Source organism: Dipodomys ordii, unplaced genomic scaffold (assembly GCF_000151885.1).
Source record: "Dipodomys ordii isolate 6190 unplaced genomic scaffold, Dord_2.0 Scaffold53, whole genome shotgun sequence".
NCBI classification, from domain to species: Eukaryota; Metazoa; Chordata; class Mammalia; order Rodentia; family Heteromyidae; genus Dipodomys; species Dipodomys ordii.
This window is the reverse complement of record NW_012267269.1, coordinates 4,402,040-4,419,370: the sequence shown is the minus strand read 5'-3', so window position 1 is coordinate 4,419,370 and position 17,331 is coordinate 4,402,040. Positions and strand designations below refer to the sequence as shown.

Here is a 17,331-nt window from a genome sequence, read left to right as displayed (position 1 = left end):
AAAAAAAAAAAAAAAGAATTAATCTTACCTAAGAAAACTATTCCAGTGTGTTTTATTGTGTACATTGGTATTCTCAACTGTAGTAATTATAAGAATAATTTTAAACTCTGAAGTCAAATGTATTTGAAGCAACATATTACACGAAACTAACACTCTGGAAGGATCTAGAATAAACACTCACAGCTAGACAATAGGGTTAAACAAATAATATCTCAGCTGGGACAGAAAATGTATTTATAAAGCTGGATGCCCTCTCACCTGTAATCCTAGGCTGAGATCTGAGGATCGCAATTCAGGGCAGGAAAGTCTGTGAGACTCTTATCTCCAATAAACTACCAAAAAACTGGAAGTGGCCCTGTGGTTCAAGTGGTAGAGCACTCACCTTGAGCTGAAGAGCTCAGGGAGAGCGCCCAGGCCTAGAATTCAAGCCCCATGACTGACAGAAAAAAAAAAGAAAAAAGAAAATATATTTATAGGATGAACCAGCTGATAGGGCATTTGAAAACAATAGTGTCCATCACAGAACTGTTGTCACAAAACATTGCTTTTGGAAACTTAAAAAAAAAATCAAACAAAACATCTAAAAAAATACTCAAGCGTCTCATTGTGAGTGCTTAATCTATGTTCCATGGAACCTTTAGCTGTCTCTGTGAAAGCTTAGCTTTGTGTTAACCAGATGGTTGGTAGATACATGATTTTCACCTTAATGGAAGTAATCACTTGAAGTGTGATAGCAACTTTTGAGTTTGCAACACACATTACTATCTACCTGTGGTCTTTTATCTCTCACAGCATCTTGGGGGAGGGAAGAGGCTACAATGCTTGATAAGAAATGTACTCATTATCTTGCCCATGTAATTGTAACCCCTCTGTACAGTATTTTCACAAATAAAAAAATAAAAATTAAAAAAAATAAAAACAAAACAAAAAAAAGAAAATAAGTGCATACATAGGCAGCCAGAAGATGTATGGAATTTGCATGACAGCGCCAAGTTCATCCATGAACTTACAATCAGTTGTGGACCAGAGTGTTACATTCCTAAGCCAAAGCTTTACTTTGACATGGGGCACAGTTATGGTTTGGGTGTGGCTTGTGTGTCTCCCACAGAGCTCTGTTGTCAGTCAAGTCTTGGGTCCCAGGGAGTAGTATAGAAGATGCAGATCTTTAATGATCTTTTGGTCATTGGGGGTGTTTTCTCAGGGATTATAGATCCTATTTCTTTTTCTGTTTTGGTTTGAGAAGTAATCTTGCTTACTTCCCAAACCAGAACAGTAATCTTGCTTACACTCAAATACTCTAGTCATTGCTGTCTATGCTATGAAGTGATACAGCCAAGGGCAGCCCTTTGACACAGACCTTGAGCTATGCCATTTGGACTTGCAGGAACTAAATAAATATCTTCTCTTATTAAATTAGCTGCCTTGGGCATTTTGTTATAGAGACAAAACTGAGAGATGACTCCAAGAAAAATATGCCCAAGATGCTTAAATACCAGGTAGACTAAATAAATGTATTGTACTTTATGTGCTGCTTTGCAAAACATTTATTTGCCTTTGGATCCTGTTTCTTTCCATTTTTGTCACTTGCTTACTTCTTAATTTTTTGATACTTTGTATTTGGAGGAACTTCAGCTTATGCTTTGGTTTTTGCTTCTTAGTCTTTTTTCTGTTGTCTTTGCTTTCTACTTGGATCTGTTTGGGTCTGTGACTGCACACTGGTGGTTTGGCCCTGCTCTGTTTTAGGAGATTTTAACTGGTTTACTATAGACCTGCCTCTGTTAGTTTCTTTCTTCATTCCTTTCTACTTTCCTCACTCAGGGAGTCTATCTTTGAAAAATGGACCTTTTTTCCTTCAGTAAAATACATACCCTGAACTACTTAGTACATTTTGAATATGTAGAAAATTGCAAATTTCAGTGATTCAATGACTATCCGGTTGGTGTGCATCTTCTTATTTCTCTTTTTCCATGTAATACATGGAAAGCACTAGCATGCATGGCATCTAAATTCAAAGCATGTGTTATTTGAACATTTTCAGTATAACCACACACTTCCACAAATTTAGTGTATTCACACACAATAAAGGTTTGTTTCTTACTCCCGTGTAAATGAATGCTCACTGTGAAAGTCTGTGAGGGTACCGATGAGGGGCTGGGCTCCATGGAGTCATTCAGGGACCTAGTCCTGTCACTTGGTATGCCTACCAATCCCGATGGCTTGAAAATTGCTCTGCATCCAGCAGGCAGGTAAACAGAGAGGGCTTGAAGTATTTGATGCTTGGAGGATCATGTGCAAAGGGTTAGGTATCCAGGGACATTTGCTACTTTTGACTACATGCTACAGACCAGAACTCGGTCACATAGCATTGCCCAAAGCAGATAAATGTAGCTTAGTGTTAAGCCCAGGAGTAAAAAGAAATGAATTTTGGTGAACCCATACATTGTCTCTGCTAAAATGGCAGTGTAAAAGTACTTTCAAGTTTTATAAAAGTATGGTTAATGTAAATATCATGTTTTTCCATTGGACAAGTCTTGTGGAAAGAAAAATACTTGAGAAGTTAATGGATAAAAGGTATATGAAAACATGAAAAGTAATCCATCCTAATTGACAACAGCAAAAGGAATTGCTGTTTAATTATTGTTCATTATTTGGCTGTATTTGTTGAGAAAAAAAAAATAAAATATACGTCTTTTCTAAATGGATTTTTAACTTACCAGAAATAATGAAATGTTTCACATTTAAAGTGTACAACACCTTTACAACAAAATAAAATAAAATAATGAAAAATGAATGTTCACATTTTCCTTTCGTAGTTGGACTTTACTGTCATTTTGTAATTTCTTGCTGAGTCATCCTTAGGTATTTTCTTAGTCATTCAACCACATTTATGAGATCTAATTACCAGGCATTTTGATAGAGGTATAAGAAGCAAGTTATTCATTCTGCTGTCCCCCACAACTCTGTGCAGCAGACAGAAATATAGGCTAAATGTGAAAAATATATAAGTGCAAAGTAGCACAAGAAATATTAAAATGACAGTTAAGGTATTTTAGATATTATAATTAATTACTGGTGCCTTCTGACATGTGATTACTGAGTGCCAACCTTATATTTAACTAGTAATATGTTAATGGGTTTTTGGGTAATGATAGTCAAACACAGAAATTATGAAATTTCTTCTAAGGAAGGTTACAATTGCTTAATATTTAGATACGACATATTTCTGTGACCAAAATAGAGAACACTAGTGAATATAGGAAAATAAGCAAACTGATTTATAAATCTTGAGTTTCTTGGGAATATACCAAACCTGGAGGGCATTGTTGGTTGCAGCCATTGGGATATCTTCTTGACTTGGCCAGAAAACTTAACTAGCTACTTTCTGAGTTGGGTGCTCCCATTAACAAAGTCCCTGGAGGGCAGGCAGCACAGTTAGGCTTTATTCTACATGAGTTTTAATCTTGAGGTTCGGGAACTGGGGAGATTTAGTCATTTACTTTTGAGCTCATGGAAAGAAGGGGTTGATAGCAACAGCTTACCCCAGGCAGGCTCTCCACACAGCTGTGCTGGCCTATTTCAATTAGGAGCCTTTTGGACTTACATCACCTCTGCTATGGCAGTACTAAACCGCTTCTGAGCCAGTACTGCCAATCAAGCCAAACTTCAACCACATGGTATGGTTTTTATGGTGGAGACAGAAAAATGACATGAACTTGTCTCATTCTGGTGAAAACACAAAGTTCGAAGGCAGCTCTCTGAAGAAAATTAACAAGGGGAAGGTTGTAATACTTAACTTAGATGCATTTTCCTGTGTCTATCTCAACACTCCTAGGTTATTCATGGTGGTTCAAAGAATGCTCTCACCCTGGAAGACTCTGGGGCTTATGCTATGAAGGGGTCACTCTTGGGTCACTCTACAGTATCCAGGAGGTCACAGAAACAGTAGAATATGCTTAGTGATGAAGGACAGAATGAAACTCAGTAATTGAACCTGAGAAAGTGTCATTTCTGGAGCTTGAAAAGATACACAAATTAAAAGCAGAATTGTCCTTTCACTAAAGAAACTGGAGTAGAGACATAAAGTCACAAACCATGGAAAATGTGAAGAATTAGAACACTGTGTGATAAACTCTATGACTCTTCCATCTCTGCTTACAAGCAATCCTGATGCCCATATCTAAAGGCCATGTGCTAGTTACTACAAACATTGCAGACATTTGCAAGAAGCAACTCTTTTTTTGAGAAAGTTAAAAATTTTATTTTTATTAAGCCACCACAAAAAAAGACAATCAAACCATCAGATCGTGCCTCATCCTAATGTAAGTCCTGTGCAACATGCATTAAAATAACCTGGGTTAAAAAATTATTTTGTATACTTTACTGATAAAAATTCCAAAAACACTGACTAATTTGGTACTACACTATAAGAATAAACCTATGTCACTCCTAAATTAGAGCACAGTAATAGCCTATGTCATCTCATGGTATACTAGAGGATTACTTCCTACTTTATCCAAGTATTTTGGTAGAACAGTATGTATTAATAGTTATGTAAAGATAAAAATACAACATTCTCTTATTTTCTCTCCTCCTCCCTTTCTCTCTTTGTGCAGGTGCTGGGGCTTAAACTTGGGGCCTGGTTACTTTTCCTGAGCTTCTTTTGCTCAAGGATAGCACTCTACCACTTGGCCCACAGCTCGACTTCTGGCTTTTTTGGTAGTTTATTAGAGATAAGAGTCTCATGGACTTTCTTGCTTGTGCTGGCTTTGAACTGGTTTTAAACTGTGATCTTCATATCTCATCTTCCTGAGAAGCTAGGATAAGAGATATGTGCCACCATAGCCTGGCTCCTTTTTCTCTTTCATGTTTTCATTATCTATAGACTCTTTCAAGGAAAAGATTTCCTAGAGTAAAAGGATTTCTTCTGTAGTTCACTAGTGGCCACTATTGGACAGTCTCCCCTTAGTTTACATAAAGTGATAGAACTAGTCCACATGAAAAAATATATAAGGGTCAGGACATGGTCCTTAGCACGTTAAAACACTAAAAACAGGAGTCTGAAAGTGCTAAACCCTTCACAAAATCATCAAGAGAAAAATTTAAAAATAAATAACTTTAGCCATGAGCCAGTGGCTCACATCTGTAATCCTAGCTAATCAGGAAGCTGAGATCTGAGGATTGTGGTTCAAAACCAGTCTGGGCAGGAAAAGCCTGTGAGACTCTTATTACCAGAAAACCAGAAGTGGCACTGTGGCTTAAGTGGTATAGAGCACTGGCCTTGAGCTGAAGAGCATTGGGACAGCACCCAAACCCAGACTTCAAGCTCCATGACCGACAAAAATAAATATAAATAAATAACTTTCTATGCCCTACAGATTCATGAGAAAAATCCTTAACCTTGATTTAATGACAGTATAAGAATAAGAAATAGACTAGAAGTGCTATGTATATAAACACACACACACACACACACACACACACACACACACACACTGTTGGAACAGGCCACAATCTGCTGTAATAAGGGATTTAACATTCATTCCACAAGCTAATGGTTCTTCTCGCCATCCAAGATAGATTCACTTAGATAATAGTGGAAGAGAGTGCCAGAGGAACTGAAGGAATGGCTATTGTGTTTGACTGGTTTCCATGTATAAATTAGTATAGAGAGGAAAAAGAAATTCAACAGAAAAACACATGTACTTTATTATAATTTCTGGTGTTACTCTTGCAACTCTTAACAATAGCAAGCAAAAGAGCCTAAAAGCACTCACAGGAAACAAAAAGTAAATGCAAGCTTGATTCAATGCCTTTCTGACAATACTTCAATGTGGATGGATACATGTGTCATTGGGTAATCATGGGTTTTGCCACATTCCTTCGAACTAAACAATTGAGATAAAGAGAGGAGAATGGAAAAAGAGAATGAGATGGGAAGCTTGCTAAAGTTATGTCCGATGTCTTTATTTCACCTGAATATCAGGATGAAATCTCTTGATTGGTACTACTGTCCAGTTGTATTTAAAGAAGAATTTGATGATGTGTCTACCACATAAAAATATGGACCTTATTCTTTTAAAAATAATGACTTAGCTAAAAAAAGGATTTTGACAAAATTGAGTCCCACAGCAGTCAATATTTGTACATACTCAAGAAACAAGTTCTGAGACACGGGATTTAGCTGTCAATAAAAGGAAAGCTATTTGGAAGGTAAACCCTGGACTGCCACTAAACAGACAGGATGTTTTCCAATTAAGTTACAGAGGTTTTTAGAAATTACTTCAATAAATTCTAATAGTAGATACACTCTTGTAATGCATAAAGAATTATATGCGAAATTAATCCTCCAATTAATTGCACTATCAAGTCTGAAAGTTGAACTGATGATGTCACCTTTCTACTTTGAAGTCAACTGCAGGTCAGGCTAAAGCAAAACCAAAAATTCAATACTAAGCTGAAAGAGGCAGTTAATGAGCAAGCGTAGCAAAGGGTCCATAATTCACAACTAACAAAGCTACAAGAGGCAGATAATGAGCAAGCATAGCAAGGGTCCATCAGATTTTCAATGGCCTACATGGTGCAAAAACCCTCCACATCTCCCGAGAAAGAGCACAGTCCAGCCCACATCATTGCTCCAATCATTTCCAAACAGTTTACGTCCATAATACAAAGCAAACAATTAATGTTCGCTTCATTACTTGACCTTTGGATAAAATGTGAGCATGCTTCCTTGTCTGTAAAATGGGTTTAAACATGCTTTATTCACACAGAATTCACTGGTAATCTTTTCAAACAACTAACTATGCTTTTGCCACTTTTAGACACACAATAAATAACAGCTCTCACTAACTTGGGCATTGCTCCACAATGGGGATGCAAGGTCTTTCTTCTTTGGCAGAACTCTCTGTTTCTTAATCATTTAAACATAAGCATAAAAACTAATACTTCATTTTTAACTTCCTAACACAATTAGTGTATTTCAAACTTATATCCTTCTCTAACAAGGAAACATTCTTTTTTCTTTCGCATAGACCTAATTACATGCTCAAATACCTGTATGAATATTCAAGATATCATAGAGGAATATAATGCATTTACCAAATGTCTAGCAAGTCAGTCTATTCCTGAATGGGAAAGTGTTACTAAAGTATAATGAGATCGTACTTCCATATGAAAGTATCAAAAAAGTAATGCATACTGGGGATTCGCTTTATGATTCAATTTGATGAGAAAACAACAAACACTTCAAAAAATAACAAAGAGGAAAGATGAGACAAACTAATGATGTATATAAGTACCATATCCCATATGGAAAAAATGAGACATCTTTCATAAATTACTTGCTCCATAAGTCATAAAGCACACCTAAACATTCTGCTCTTTATATTCTTCAGAACAGTGAAATCTCATAGTCGATGCTTAAAAGTTTAGTTGTGCTATTAGTGTCCATAAGAAATTTTTGATTGCCAAGCAGAGTTATAATTTTTAGCTTCAATGATTAAAATGGAAGAATGGATAAAATATTTAATCACTAATTATCTGATGGATCTTGCTGGAGAGTTTTTTTTTTCAGCTTACACTGAATAACTTGATTCCCTACTTTGAAATTATAGTGTAGATGGTTTGTCAGAATGAAAGCAGAAAAAAAAAAAAACCTTTCCTGCTGCATCAACAAAGCAATGCCACCTTTAGGCTGGGCACATTTTTACCTGTTCCTTCCTTGCCTTCTTACCTTCTGAGGAAGTTCTGGCATGCCATAAATGTGGCAAGGAAAGCTACAATCACGTTTGTTTGGAACCAGTGTGTGCAAATCTTGGAATCAAACCTTCAGATGAGGTTTACTAAACTGCCTGCCCAGAACACTCTGGTTTAAAAAATGTGCATTGCTATTAATATTTTGAGTGTAGTTTTTTTTGGACAGTAAATGTTCATTTTCTGCCCATAAAACCAAGTATGAGTCACAACGGAACATTTACTTTGAATCAAAAAATGCAATGTGTGCTGATGTTCAGGGGAAGAGCATCTTATCACTAGGATTGTGGAAATCAGCCGTACGAAAAATCATCAGTTTTCTTTTTTTTTCTTGTCTTCAAAAAGGAGATCTGAGATCAAACACTCTAATCCTCAATTCATAAATATGAGCATTAACTGTTATCCACAAATGGCTTGCAGTAATTATAAACTGTAATCTGGGTTGGCTGGAAAGAACTCTCCTTCCTTTAAAAAAAAAACTGGTTCCTTAATACATATGTATAGGAGGGAAAATAATTCATACATAGTGCTGGAGGAAAGCCTCTTTCACATCCTATCCTTCAAAAAATTCCAGCAGCACCACAGCCAGTGAGTTTGATTTCAGGATGTCTGTTACCCAAATTCCAAGCATAGACACAACCTTTTATACAGTCTTTAGCTCTGACTTTATGCAGTATATCCTACGGTTCATATCTCAGTTATCAATACAATTACATACCTGTAACTAGTTCCAGAAAGTCTTGCAGACTTTATTTTGTTTGGGAAGCTGGGGTTAAAGTTCTAAAAGAGTTATTTTTCTTGCTTTTAAAATCATATACATTCTTTTACCTGGAGTTTTTAAGATCAGGATCGCACACGCTCACACACACACAACACACACGTGTACACACACACGTGTACACACACATACACACCCGCACAGACACCACACACACACAAACCCCTCAACAGCACCCAGACTAAATGGGAACGTATTGAAATGAGAAGACATTTACCAGGAGTAGGAAAGCCAGAACCAGGAGCCGTGTGCCAGGAGTTGCCCGACGGCAGCATTCCATGCTTGGATCCTTGCCGGAATCCGAACCGGACACTGAATAAGCTGCTAAGTGCTCCTCTGCCTGCTGTCACCTCCACTGCTGGTGCTAACACTCCGGTCCTGCCTATCAGCTTCCATCAGCCCCGCTCACATTTCCTGACCGAGGGTGGGTGGGTGGATGGGTGGGGGGTAAGCTGAATGGAATCTCTCTCTGAGCAGGCAGCCAGCCAATCAGGCTCCTGCTAATCAGACATGCTGAATAACAAAGCCAGGGGGACAGAGAAAGTGTAACAGTGCGAGCTGAAAGGGGGAGAAAGGACAGAAAAGAAAGGCGCTGGAGAAGAAGAGCCAGCAGGAAAATGCCAGGGACGCAGAAGGGCAAAGCACTCACTGTGCTTTTAACTAACCTGGTCAGTTCTTTGTGAGATACGTTTCCCTTGGCCGTTTGCCTGTGCTGATGTCTGTTGCTTTGTAAAAGTACAGTAGCTCCCTGTGATCGTGTATTGTTCCATTCAGGGGAGAAACTTAATCCCTGTCAATATATAACATATGCCATAAAGGGAAAGAGCCATAGTCAAAAAACGGACTGACTGTGTCCTTTAAATGCATTCTATGCAACTGTTCTCTTCTTTTTCTCCCAGAACTTTCCTCTTTGACTTGGAAAAGAAATACTATACATGTTTATGAAAGTTTGTCATTAAATCTAATGTAATTTATTCGAGTGTTGCAAATTTCATTTGAAAAAAGAAAAAGATAAAGCAAATTGCTTCTCTGTAAAGTGACGATTTGAAATGTCCAAAATGTATTAATTCTAAAAGCCCAATTAGACACTTAGATCACCTACTTTAAGAAGATCTTAGCAAAGACTTCAGGATGAATAAGAATAAAATTTGGGGTTGAGGAACTGCCTGTTTTTCATATCTTGCTAAATCACAACTATTTGCTCCAGTAAAGAAAAGGAAGAAAGGGTGATTCAAATTCTGTTCATCCCTAAAGATGTTTTATTTTGCTACTGGTATTGGGCTTGAACTCAAGGCCTCATACTCTGGCTTTGGGTTTTTTCACTGAAGACCGTATCTCTACCACTTCAGACACACCTCCACTTCTTGGTTTTTGCTGATTTAGAGATAAGTGTCTCATAGAGTTTTGTTTTTTGTTTTTTGTTTTTCTGGGATGGCTCTGAATCTCCATCCTTAGATTTCAGCCTCTCTGGTAGCTAAGAGTACAGGTGTGAGTCACTAGCACCAGACTCCATTGATCTAACCCCATTTCAATCTCCTTCTTACCTGCCCCATAGGATGAATGGAGCTTCACTCCTTCACACTTCTACTTTAGCATGAGTTGGACAGATTGATCTCTTTAGTTCAGCCTGGCTCTGGAGGAAATGCTGATGAGAAGGCCACCACACCAAAGAGAAGGTCAGAAAGTTTCAGAGGCCGCTTAATCCTCAAGCAACCCAAGTTTGAGTCAGCCAGAGGATCTTATTACAATTTTCCAGAAGTGTTAAATGTCAAACAAGAATGTATCTCCCACTTATCTGCTAAGGAAATCAATTGAGTTTTGAAGAATAAAATAGACAGTTGGCTTTGTATTTCCCATAGGTATGTAACCAGGTCATTTTTCCTTTGCAGATCTGATAACTCAGGACTATATTCAGTAGAACTAGAATTAATCTCTTCATTATTAAAATATACTTGACAAGGGGCCCGAAACACACAGATAGGAAGAACCTAATCCAGTGACCTTATAGACATGTGAATACAGACAGAGGTACATTCAAGGTTGCTGTTCAACTCTGCATATGTCTTTCATATAAAAAGAGAAGGAAGCTTTAAAAAGCAGACATTCAACCTGTCACTAAATTTAAGGACATATAAGGATTCATCTTGCTCCTTAATATCAAATCTTCAGAAATAGGAACATGATGGTACAAATCTAAACAGAAGTCCTACTTTGGAAATATGATCTTCCTTTTGACAAATAGCAAATGTCCACAAGCTAAAGAATATTCACAAGTAGATGTAACCATGCCAGATCATTGCATTAAAAACAAACAAATAAAAAACATACACCAAAACCCTGTTGATGTATGGAAAGTGAACAGACTTTCAGTCATAAGGCTACATTCTTTTCTGTCTCTGTCTCTCTCTGTCTCTGTTGCTCTCTGTCTCTCTCCCTTAAAAAGTTTTTTTTTCTCCTATCAGGGTTATTAACTTAAGTGTTCCAACTAAGTCTACAAAATGGAACATTTTACCTAGCACTACTTCCTTCCTCTTTACACAAAAACCTTACCCTTTCTCATCCCTGTCTGAGCCAAAGAGGCAAACAGGTGTGGGAAAAGGAATATCAACAGTAATGCTAATGGTCAGATATTATTTGTGAAGGGAAAATCAGTATGTTCAGAAATGTTCAGAAAATAACTGCTTGTAAAGTTCATTTTCAACATAGTGTCTTATGAATATCATTGTTGCAATAGGTCATCCTGTATCTTTGTTTCAGCTTTTTGTTATTCACCTTCCCCTCCCCAAATTAGATAAATGTATATACAAGATGCAGGGAATCAACTTCTGGGAAGGGGGGAGTGCGGGAAGGTAGGGGAGGGAAAGAATAGTAGGAGAAAAACAAAGGATTGGTTAAAATGTTTGATAAGAAATATACTCATTACCTTACTCATGTAACTGCAACCCACCTGTACACCATCTTTACAATAAAATAAAATTTAAAAAAAGAGAAAATAATTGCTTGTATGCTAGTAGTCTAAACTCCTTTCTGCTTTGGAAATAAATAGTGTCTTCTGAGAATTAATGGGCATGTCAATGCACAATATGATGTTCCTGTAATGAAGTCCCTGAATAATACAGTGTTTCAAAAGCCCTGAACCCTTCATTGAATGTCTGGAGGATGCCAGCCCCAGCATCTCATAATGTGGAGAAATGAAAAAAGATAATTTCACAGTACAGTATTAACAATATTACAAGGTGAATTCCAAGTTTTCTATAACTTTAGTAAAAGGAGAAGAAAATCAAGTTGGGTTAGGATAATTGGGGTAAGTTTGAGAATTAGCTAATTTTCATAATTTGATGTAGGTAATACCTTTAAGATTTACAGAATGATTTTACATTCACAATCTCATTTGATCTTTCTGACTAGTTTGTGAAGTTAGTTAAATACTTATACCTATTTTTCATCTGTATGAATTGTTAGCTTAGAGATGTTAAGCAACTTGATTAAAGCTTCAGAGGCTAGAGCTGACTCTTGAGTCAGGGTCTTCTAACTCCTTATCTACTCTTAACTCATACATGTGTCTATCTATCTATCTATCTATCTATCTATCTATCTATCTATCTATCTATCTATCTATCTACACACAGAGCCAATGTTGGCAGTCTGAGTGTAGGGGGCTATAGTGGAAGGAGATGTTTATGGCAAAGGAGAAGAAGCAGGAGGCAAGCAAGCTACCAGGCTCTCCTGAGAGTATATATTACCTGATGATGGAAAGTCTCTTATTTTAGTCCATGGCTTCTCTGTCTCCCAACTTTGTCATTTCTAAGCCCCTTTTCAGTGCCAAGGGAAAATAATATAAAACCCTAGGTAATCTAGATCGTACTAACAGCAGCTGGAGAAAGGCTCCTTATGGCATGTGAGCAGGGCGTTGGCCCAGTTCCTTTTTTCCTCTTCAGGTATCTAAATTAAAGCCGTCTGCAAGTGTCTGTGCACAGCAGCAGCAGAAGCCGCGGGGCTGTAATCCTGGTAACCGGCTCCATGCACAATATATTAGGTGAAATGAAAGCAGCAGCAAGAGCAAGTGTCAGGGCTGTCTGAAGCATCATTCCAAATGGTATGGATTTAACAATACTTAATTTAAAAAACACCAGCTTGGACAGCAGCAAGCTGTTAACATTCAATGTGCTTTATGGCAGGAAAGAGTGAGCTAAACTTTCGGAATTTCTCTCCCTGGGGAGAGTGCCTCACAGCTTTGGCTCCAGAGCCACCTGTCTGGTCCTTGAGGTCGAGCCACTTTCTTTGGTCTTGCAGTTATAGGAACTGATGGACAGAGGACAGAGGGTATCCTGGACAGAGTGAAAGAACTCCAGGTGGAGGATTTAAAGATTCGGGTAGGGTGAAAGCTGCAGAGCTGGAAGCAAATAGGCCTTGTTTTCCTCATGGGGATGGAGTAAAGTTCTCTAATAGCCCTGGCTAATTCTGAAATGCAAAGGGAGAAATAAAGTGAAAAGGTGGATAAGATAAAACTGCAGGAAGCGGACCTCAGTTCTCAAGGGTAGAGCTGGAATTTGAACACAAATTTCAATTCATCTAGCTTCCATTTAAAACCACAGCCACTTGAGCATTTAGTATAGTGCTCCAGTCATCTTTCACACATGACCTACTGTGCTGTGAGCAGGAACTCTAAGAGGTAGACAGTGATTATGATCTTCAACAAGAAGATGAGGAAATGGATGTTCTTAGATAATAAATAGGTCCATAAATTTACTTATTATTAGATGGGAAATTTAAAGCCTGATCTAAGGCTGTTTGATCTTTTTTTTTTTTTTAGGGCTACTACCGAGGAAGCTGATGGATAAAAATACCTACATTTATTGAGAATCTTCCATGTATCATGTACTGCTATAAAACTTTTGTGTTTATTACTTCATTTCATCTTTTTGACAACCCAGTTCTCCAGATACAGGTATTGTTAAGTGGTAGATTTTGAACAGTTAACATTTATTGTAACCAGTGCCTTCCTGAGATGTTGAGTCCAGAAACCCCCAAACTTCATTTTCCAGACTCCCTTGCAGCTCCAATATTGGATATAATTTAGATGAAGCACTGCCATACAATTTGGAAAGAAGTGAAGCAGAGGCCATACTCTTCTCTCTGAGTATGGATAAGAACAAATGGCCACAGAACAAAGTGGTACGCCTGCTATGCCAACCAGTGACTGTCTGTGATATTAAAGATTATACATAAAACATTGTTTTTTTAAAGCTGTAGCAGAGAGGATGGGCATGGTCCTTGCAGCTCTTGCGTTTCCATTCATCATTTGCATTCATTAGATCACTTCCTGCTTTGAAACAGGCAGTTGCTCCCATGGGAACCTTACTCTGCACACAGTAGCATGGAACGCTTTAGAAAGCTCACATTAGAATTTTTCTTAGGCAACTCAAACTTTCTTTCTTATTTAATATTCTATAATGTACCACTTTCTGCTTAAATTAGAAAGAGTAGATACGATTCTCTGCAAGAATGCTGATCAATTAGTTCTCTTTAACAGCGAGCGTTGAGTCACAGAGAATTAGAGGACTTGGCTAACCTTGCATACCTAGAGAAGAAAAGGGCTAAGATCTGAGTTGGAAAAAAAAATCTATGAAGCTATCCACATGAATCCATGAGAGTTTGGAGCAGGCAGAAGTTACTGTAAGGAGAACCCAAGTAGAAAAAAATGGAGAGCAAAGAAGTCCTGACATGTCCCAAGACTTTTAAGAGATGAGAACAAACACCCCCAAAGCCTTAATGCATGTGGAAGATGGAGGAAATAGAAGGCAATGAGGATGAGACCCAGGCTGTTACTCTGCTACACTCCTGCAGGTTGTTTAGTTGGCAAAAAGCATGTTTCCAAGTATTTGTACCATGTTTCCCTCTTCCCTCAAAGCATCTACCAATTTATATTCCTTATGGGAAGAACCTGATAAATGAATCTGATTTGATTCACCTTTAAGAATCAAGAGTGTTAACTTACATTCTTCCAATCACCTACAATGCTCATTTTTGGACTCCTCATACCTACAAGTGCTCAGTGAAAATCTCTGACCTTGATCAGTAGCAGAAGAGGAGACAGATTTGGAGGACAGATGGTTTACAGTTTCATCCAAATAAACAAACAAACAAAAAAGGGGTCTGAAACTTTCTGAACCTGGATGCTCTCATTTGATTTCTCATTTTTAGTTTTTGCACATTGAGAGTTATACTTGCTACCATAGGGCTGTTGTTGGATGGGAGGGAGGGGTGGTCAGTGTCTGGTTCAGGATCAATCATGTTATCATTCTAGAGGTACAAGAGTAGTCACTGTACTTTTCTCTCAATATTACTGTGCATTTAAATATTTAATACCATTCTGGGTAAAGTGATAATAATTTAGATTCTGTATCCTAGGATCCCCTTCCCAATAAACCAAACACACACACACACACACACACCCCCCAATAAACCACACACACACACACACACACACACACACACACACACACACACACACACCACCTCATAACTGAATACTGAATTAAACTGAACTGATCTGGGAGGATAAAATTACTCATCACCTTATGCCTGAACTCTTTATTCTTCCTTTTTTATGTAACTGAATTATATCATTGGTCTCAGAGGTTTGTTATCATGTGGCTCAACAAATAGTAGTAAAAACCTACTGTGTGTAAGAGACAAAGCTGTAGGAATTAAGGCAACAGAGAAGCAGGATTTTGTAGTCATTTTGACCTAGACTCTTATCAAGGTAATATCTCTGCATTTGAATTATGGTTGTAATACCCATATATTAAACCCACATGGAATATAGAAATACAAGGTCCTTGATTCTAGGTTCTGTACTATTTCCATGACATCATCCTTCACAGATAAAATAATTAGACCAGAGCCAGACAACAAGATGAAGGACTATGAGCAGATGTATAGACAATGCAGAATGAGCAGGACTGAAATGCAAAAAGTCAAATTCCTTAGCTTGTCATTCAGTGCCACCCTGCTCTGCTAATCCCAGGCTAATAAAAAGCATAATCCAGCCCAAGTGAAATACCTGGTGTTACCCGTATACTCAAATAGTTCTATGTATTGTGCATCCAGTCATTTTGGAATCCTGTGTCATGCAAGCTCTTTCCTCCTATCACTGCCTTCCTAAAACCTTTCTTTCTTTCTTTCTTTTGGTCCTTCAAGATTTGGTTCAATGTCTTTTTCTCCACAAAATCTTCCCTTTAGGATATATATGTACACACACACACGTATTTATTTATTTACTTACTTACTGGGTTTCTTATGATATTTTTATATCACAAGCATTCTTTAGCTATCATAAAAATGAGCCATTCTTGCAATTTTTTTTTGGTCAGTTATGGGGCTGAACTTTGGGGTTAGGCACTGACCCTGAGCTCTTCAGCTCAAGGCAATTGTTCTACCACTTGAGCCACAGCACCACTAAGGAGTAGTAATACCTTTATTTTATTTTACTTTATTTTTTTTTAACTCAGGGCCTGAGCATTGTCCCTGAGATTCTTTTGTTCAAGTCTAGCACTCTACCACTTGAGCCACAGCACCACTTCTGGCCTTTACTGTTTATGTGGTACTGAGAAATCGAACCCAGGACTTATGCATGCTAGGCAAGCACTCTACCACTAAGCTACCTTCCCAGCCTGAGCCATTCTTTTAATAGAAAATGTCCCACACTGTTGGATTATAAATATTATTTTATAACTTTTTCTTAGTTAAAAGTTTAAACATATCACAAGTTATTGGTCACTTTAATTTATTTTACTATTTACAACTTTAAAAGGTATCTTTCTGGGCTGGGAAGGCGGCTCAGTGGTAGAGTGCTTGCCTTGCATGCCTGAGGCCCTGGGTTCGATTCCTCAGCACCACGTAAGCAAAAAGAAAAAAGCCAGAAGTGGCACTGTGGCTCAAGTGGTAGAGTGCTAGCCTTGAGCTGAAGAGCTGAGGGACAGTGCCCAGGCCCAGAGTTCAGGCCCCACGACCGACAACTCCATCAAAAAAAAAAAAAGTATCTTTCCACAGCAATGGTATTGTTTTTCTAATTTAGAATCTTAATACTTAATTGTCTTTGAACAGGCAATAACTGTTTTTTTTCCTGCACTCCACAGAGTCACTCCCATACCTCCATGGAAGCTTTTAACATACCACCCTGTTTGTTAGTAGAAATTCTTTCTTATCTTCAAGTAGACAGTGAATGCTTTGTGTTCACTCACAGAACAGACAACAGTACATTATACAAATGGGCATTAGGTAAAGTGGTTAAATTAAATGTGAGTTCATTAACATACATATGTCCAAAGAGTAATAGTATAAAAGAAAAGCAAGGCTCCCCAAAAAGTGCACAGGAGGATTATAAAAGAAAAGATAGCCACTAAGATCTAAGAAACACGCATATCAAAATTTAAATATAATGTAAATTTTAGAAAATCAATTGAGTCATGAAAAATCTTAAAAGTAGATGACTTTAGTTTTATTATACACTAGTTATATTTACTAACATGAACTATAGTACTTATTTCTATAGAAGTTAAAAAGATTATCCCACATCACAATTATAAATACTGTCACAAAGAAATAATAGAAAATACTGAACATTGCAATGCTGCAAAAGATCCTATAACTGAAATTAACTTGTGTAGTTTGTTTTTAAAAATTGACAAGTAAAAATACATACCATCCCACTTTTGGGCATTTACCCAAATGTTTACAAACAAGACCACACTAAAGCTACCAGCACAACTATGTTTATTGCAGCATTATTTACCATA

General features: G+C 37.6%; 1 protein-coding gene across 1 annotated transcript in view; it reads right to left on the bottom strand.

The window, feature by feature from the left end:
• Adamtsl1 (ADAMTS-like 1) overlaps positions 1-8,961 on the bottom strand; it is a 385,192-nt gene extending 376,231 nt beyond the window's left edge. The window contains exon 1 of the mRNA XM_013020837.1: positions 8,748-8,961. Coding sequence (XP_012876291.1) covers positions 8,748-8,810 — 63 coding nt within the window. The 5' untranslated portion in view covers positions 8,811-8,961. The remainder of the gene's footprint in view (positions 1-8,747) is intronic.
• Positions 8,962-17,331: the final 8,370 nt, after the last annotated feature.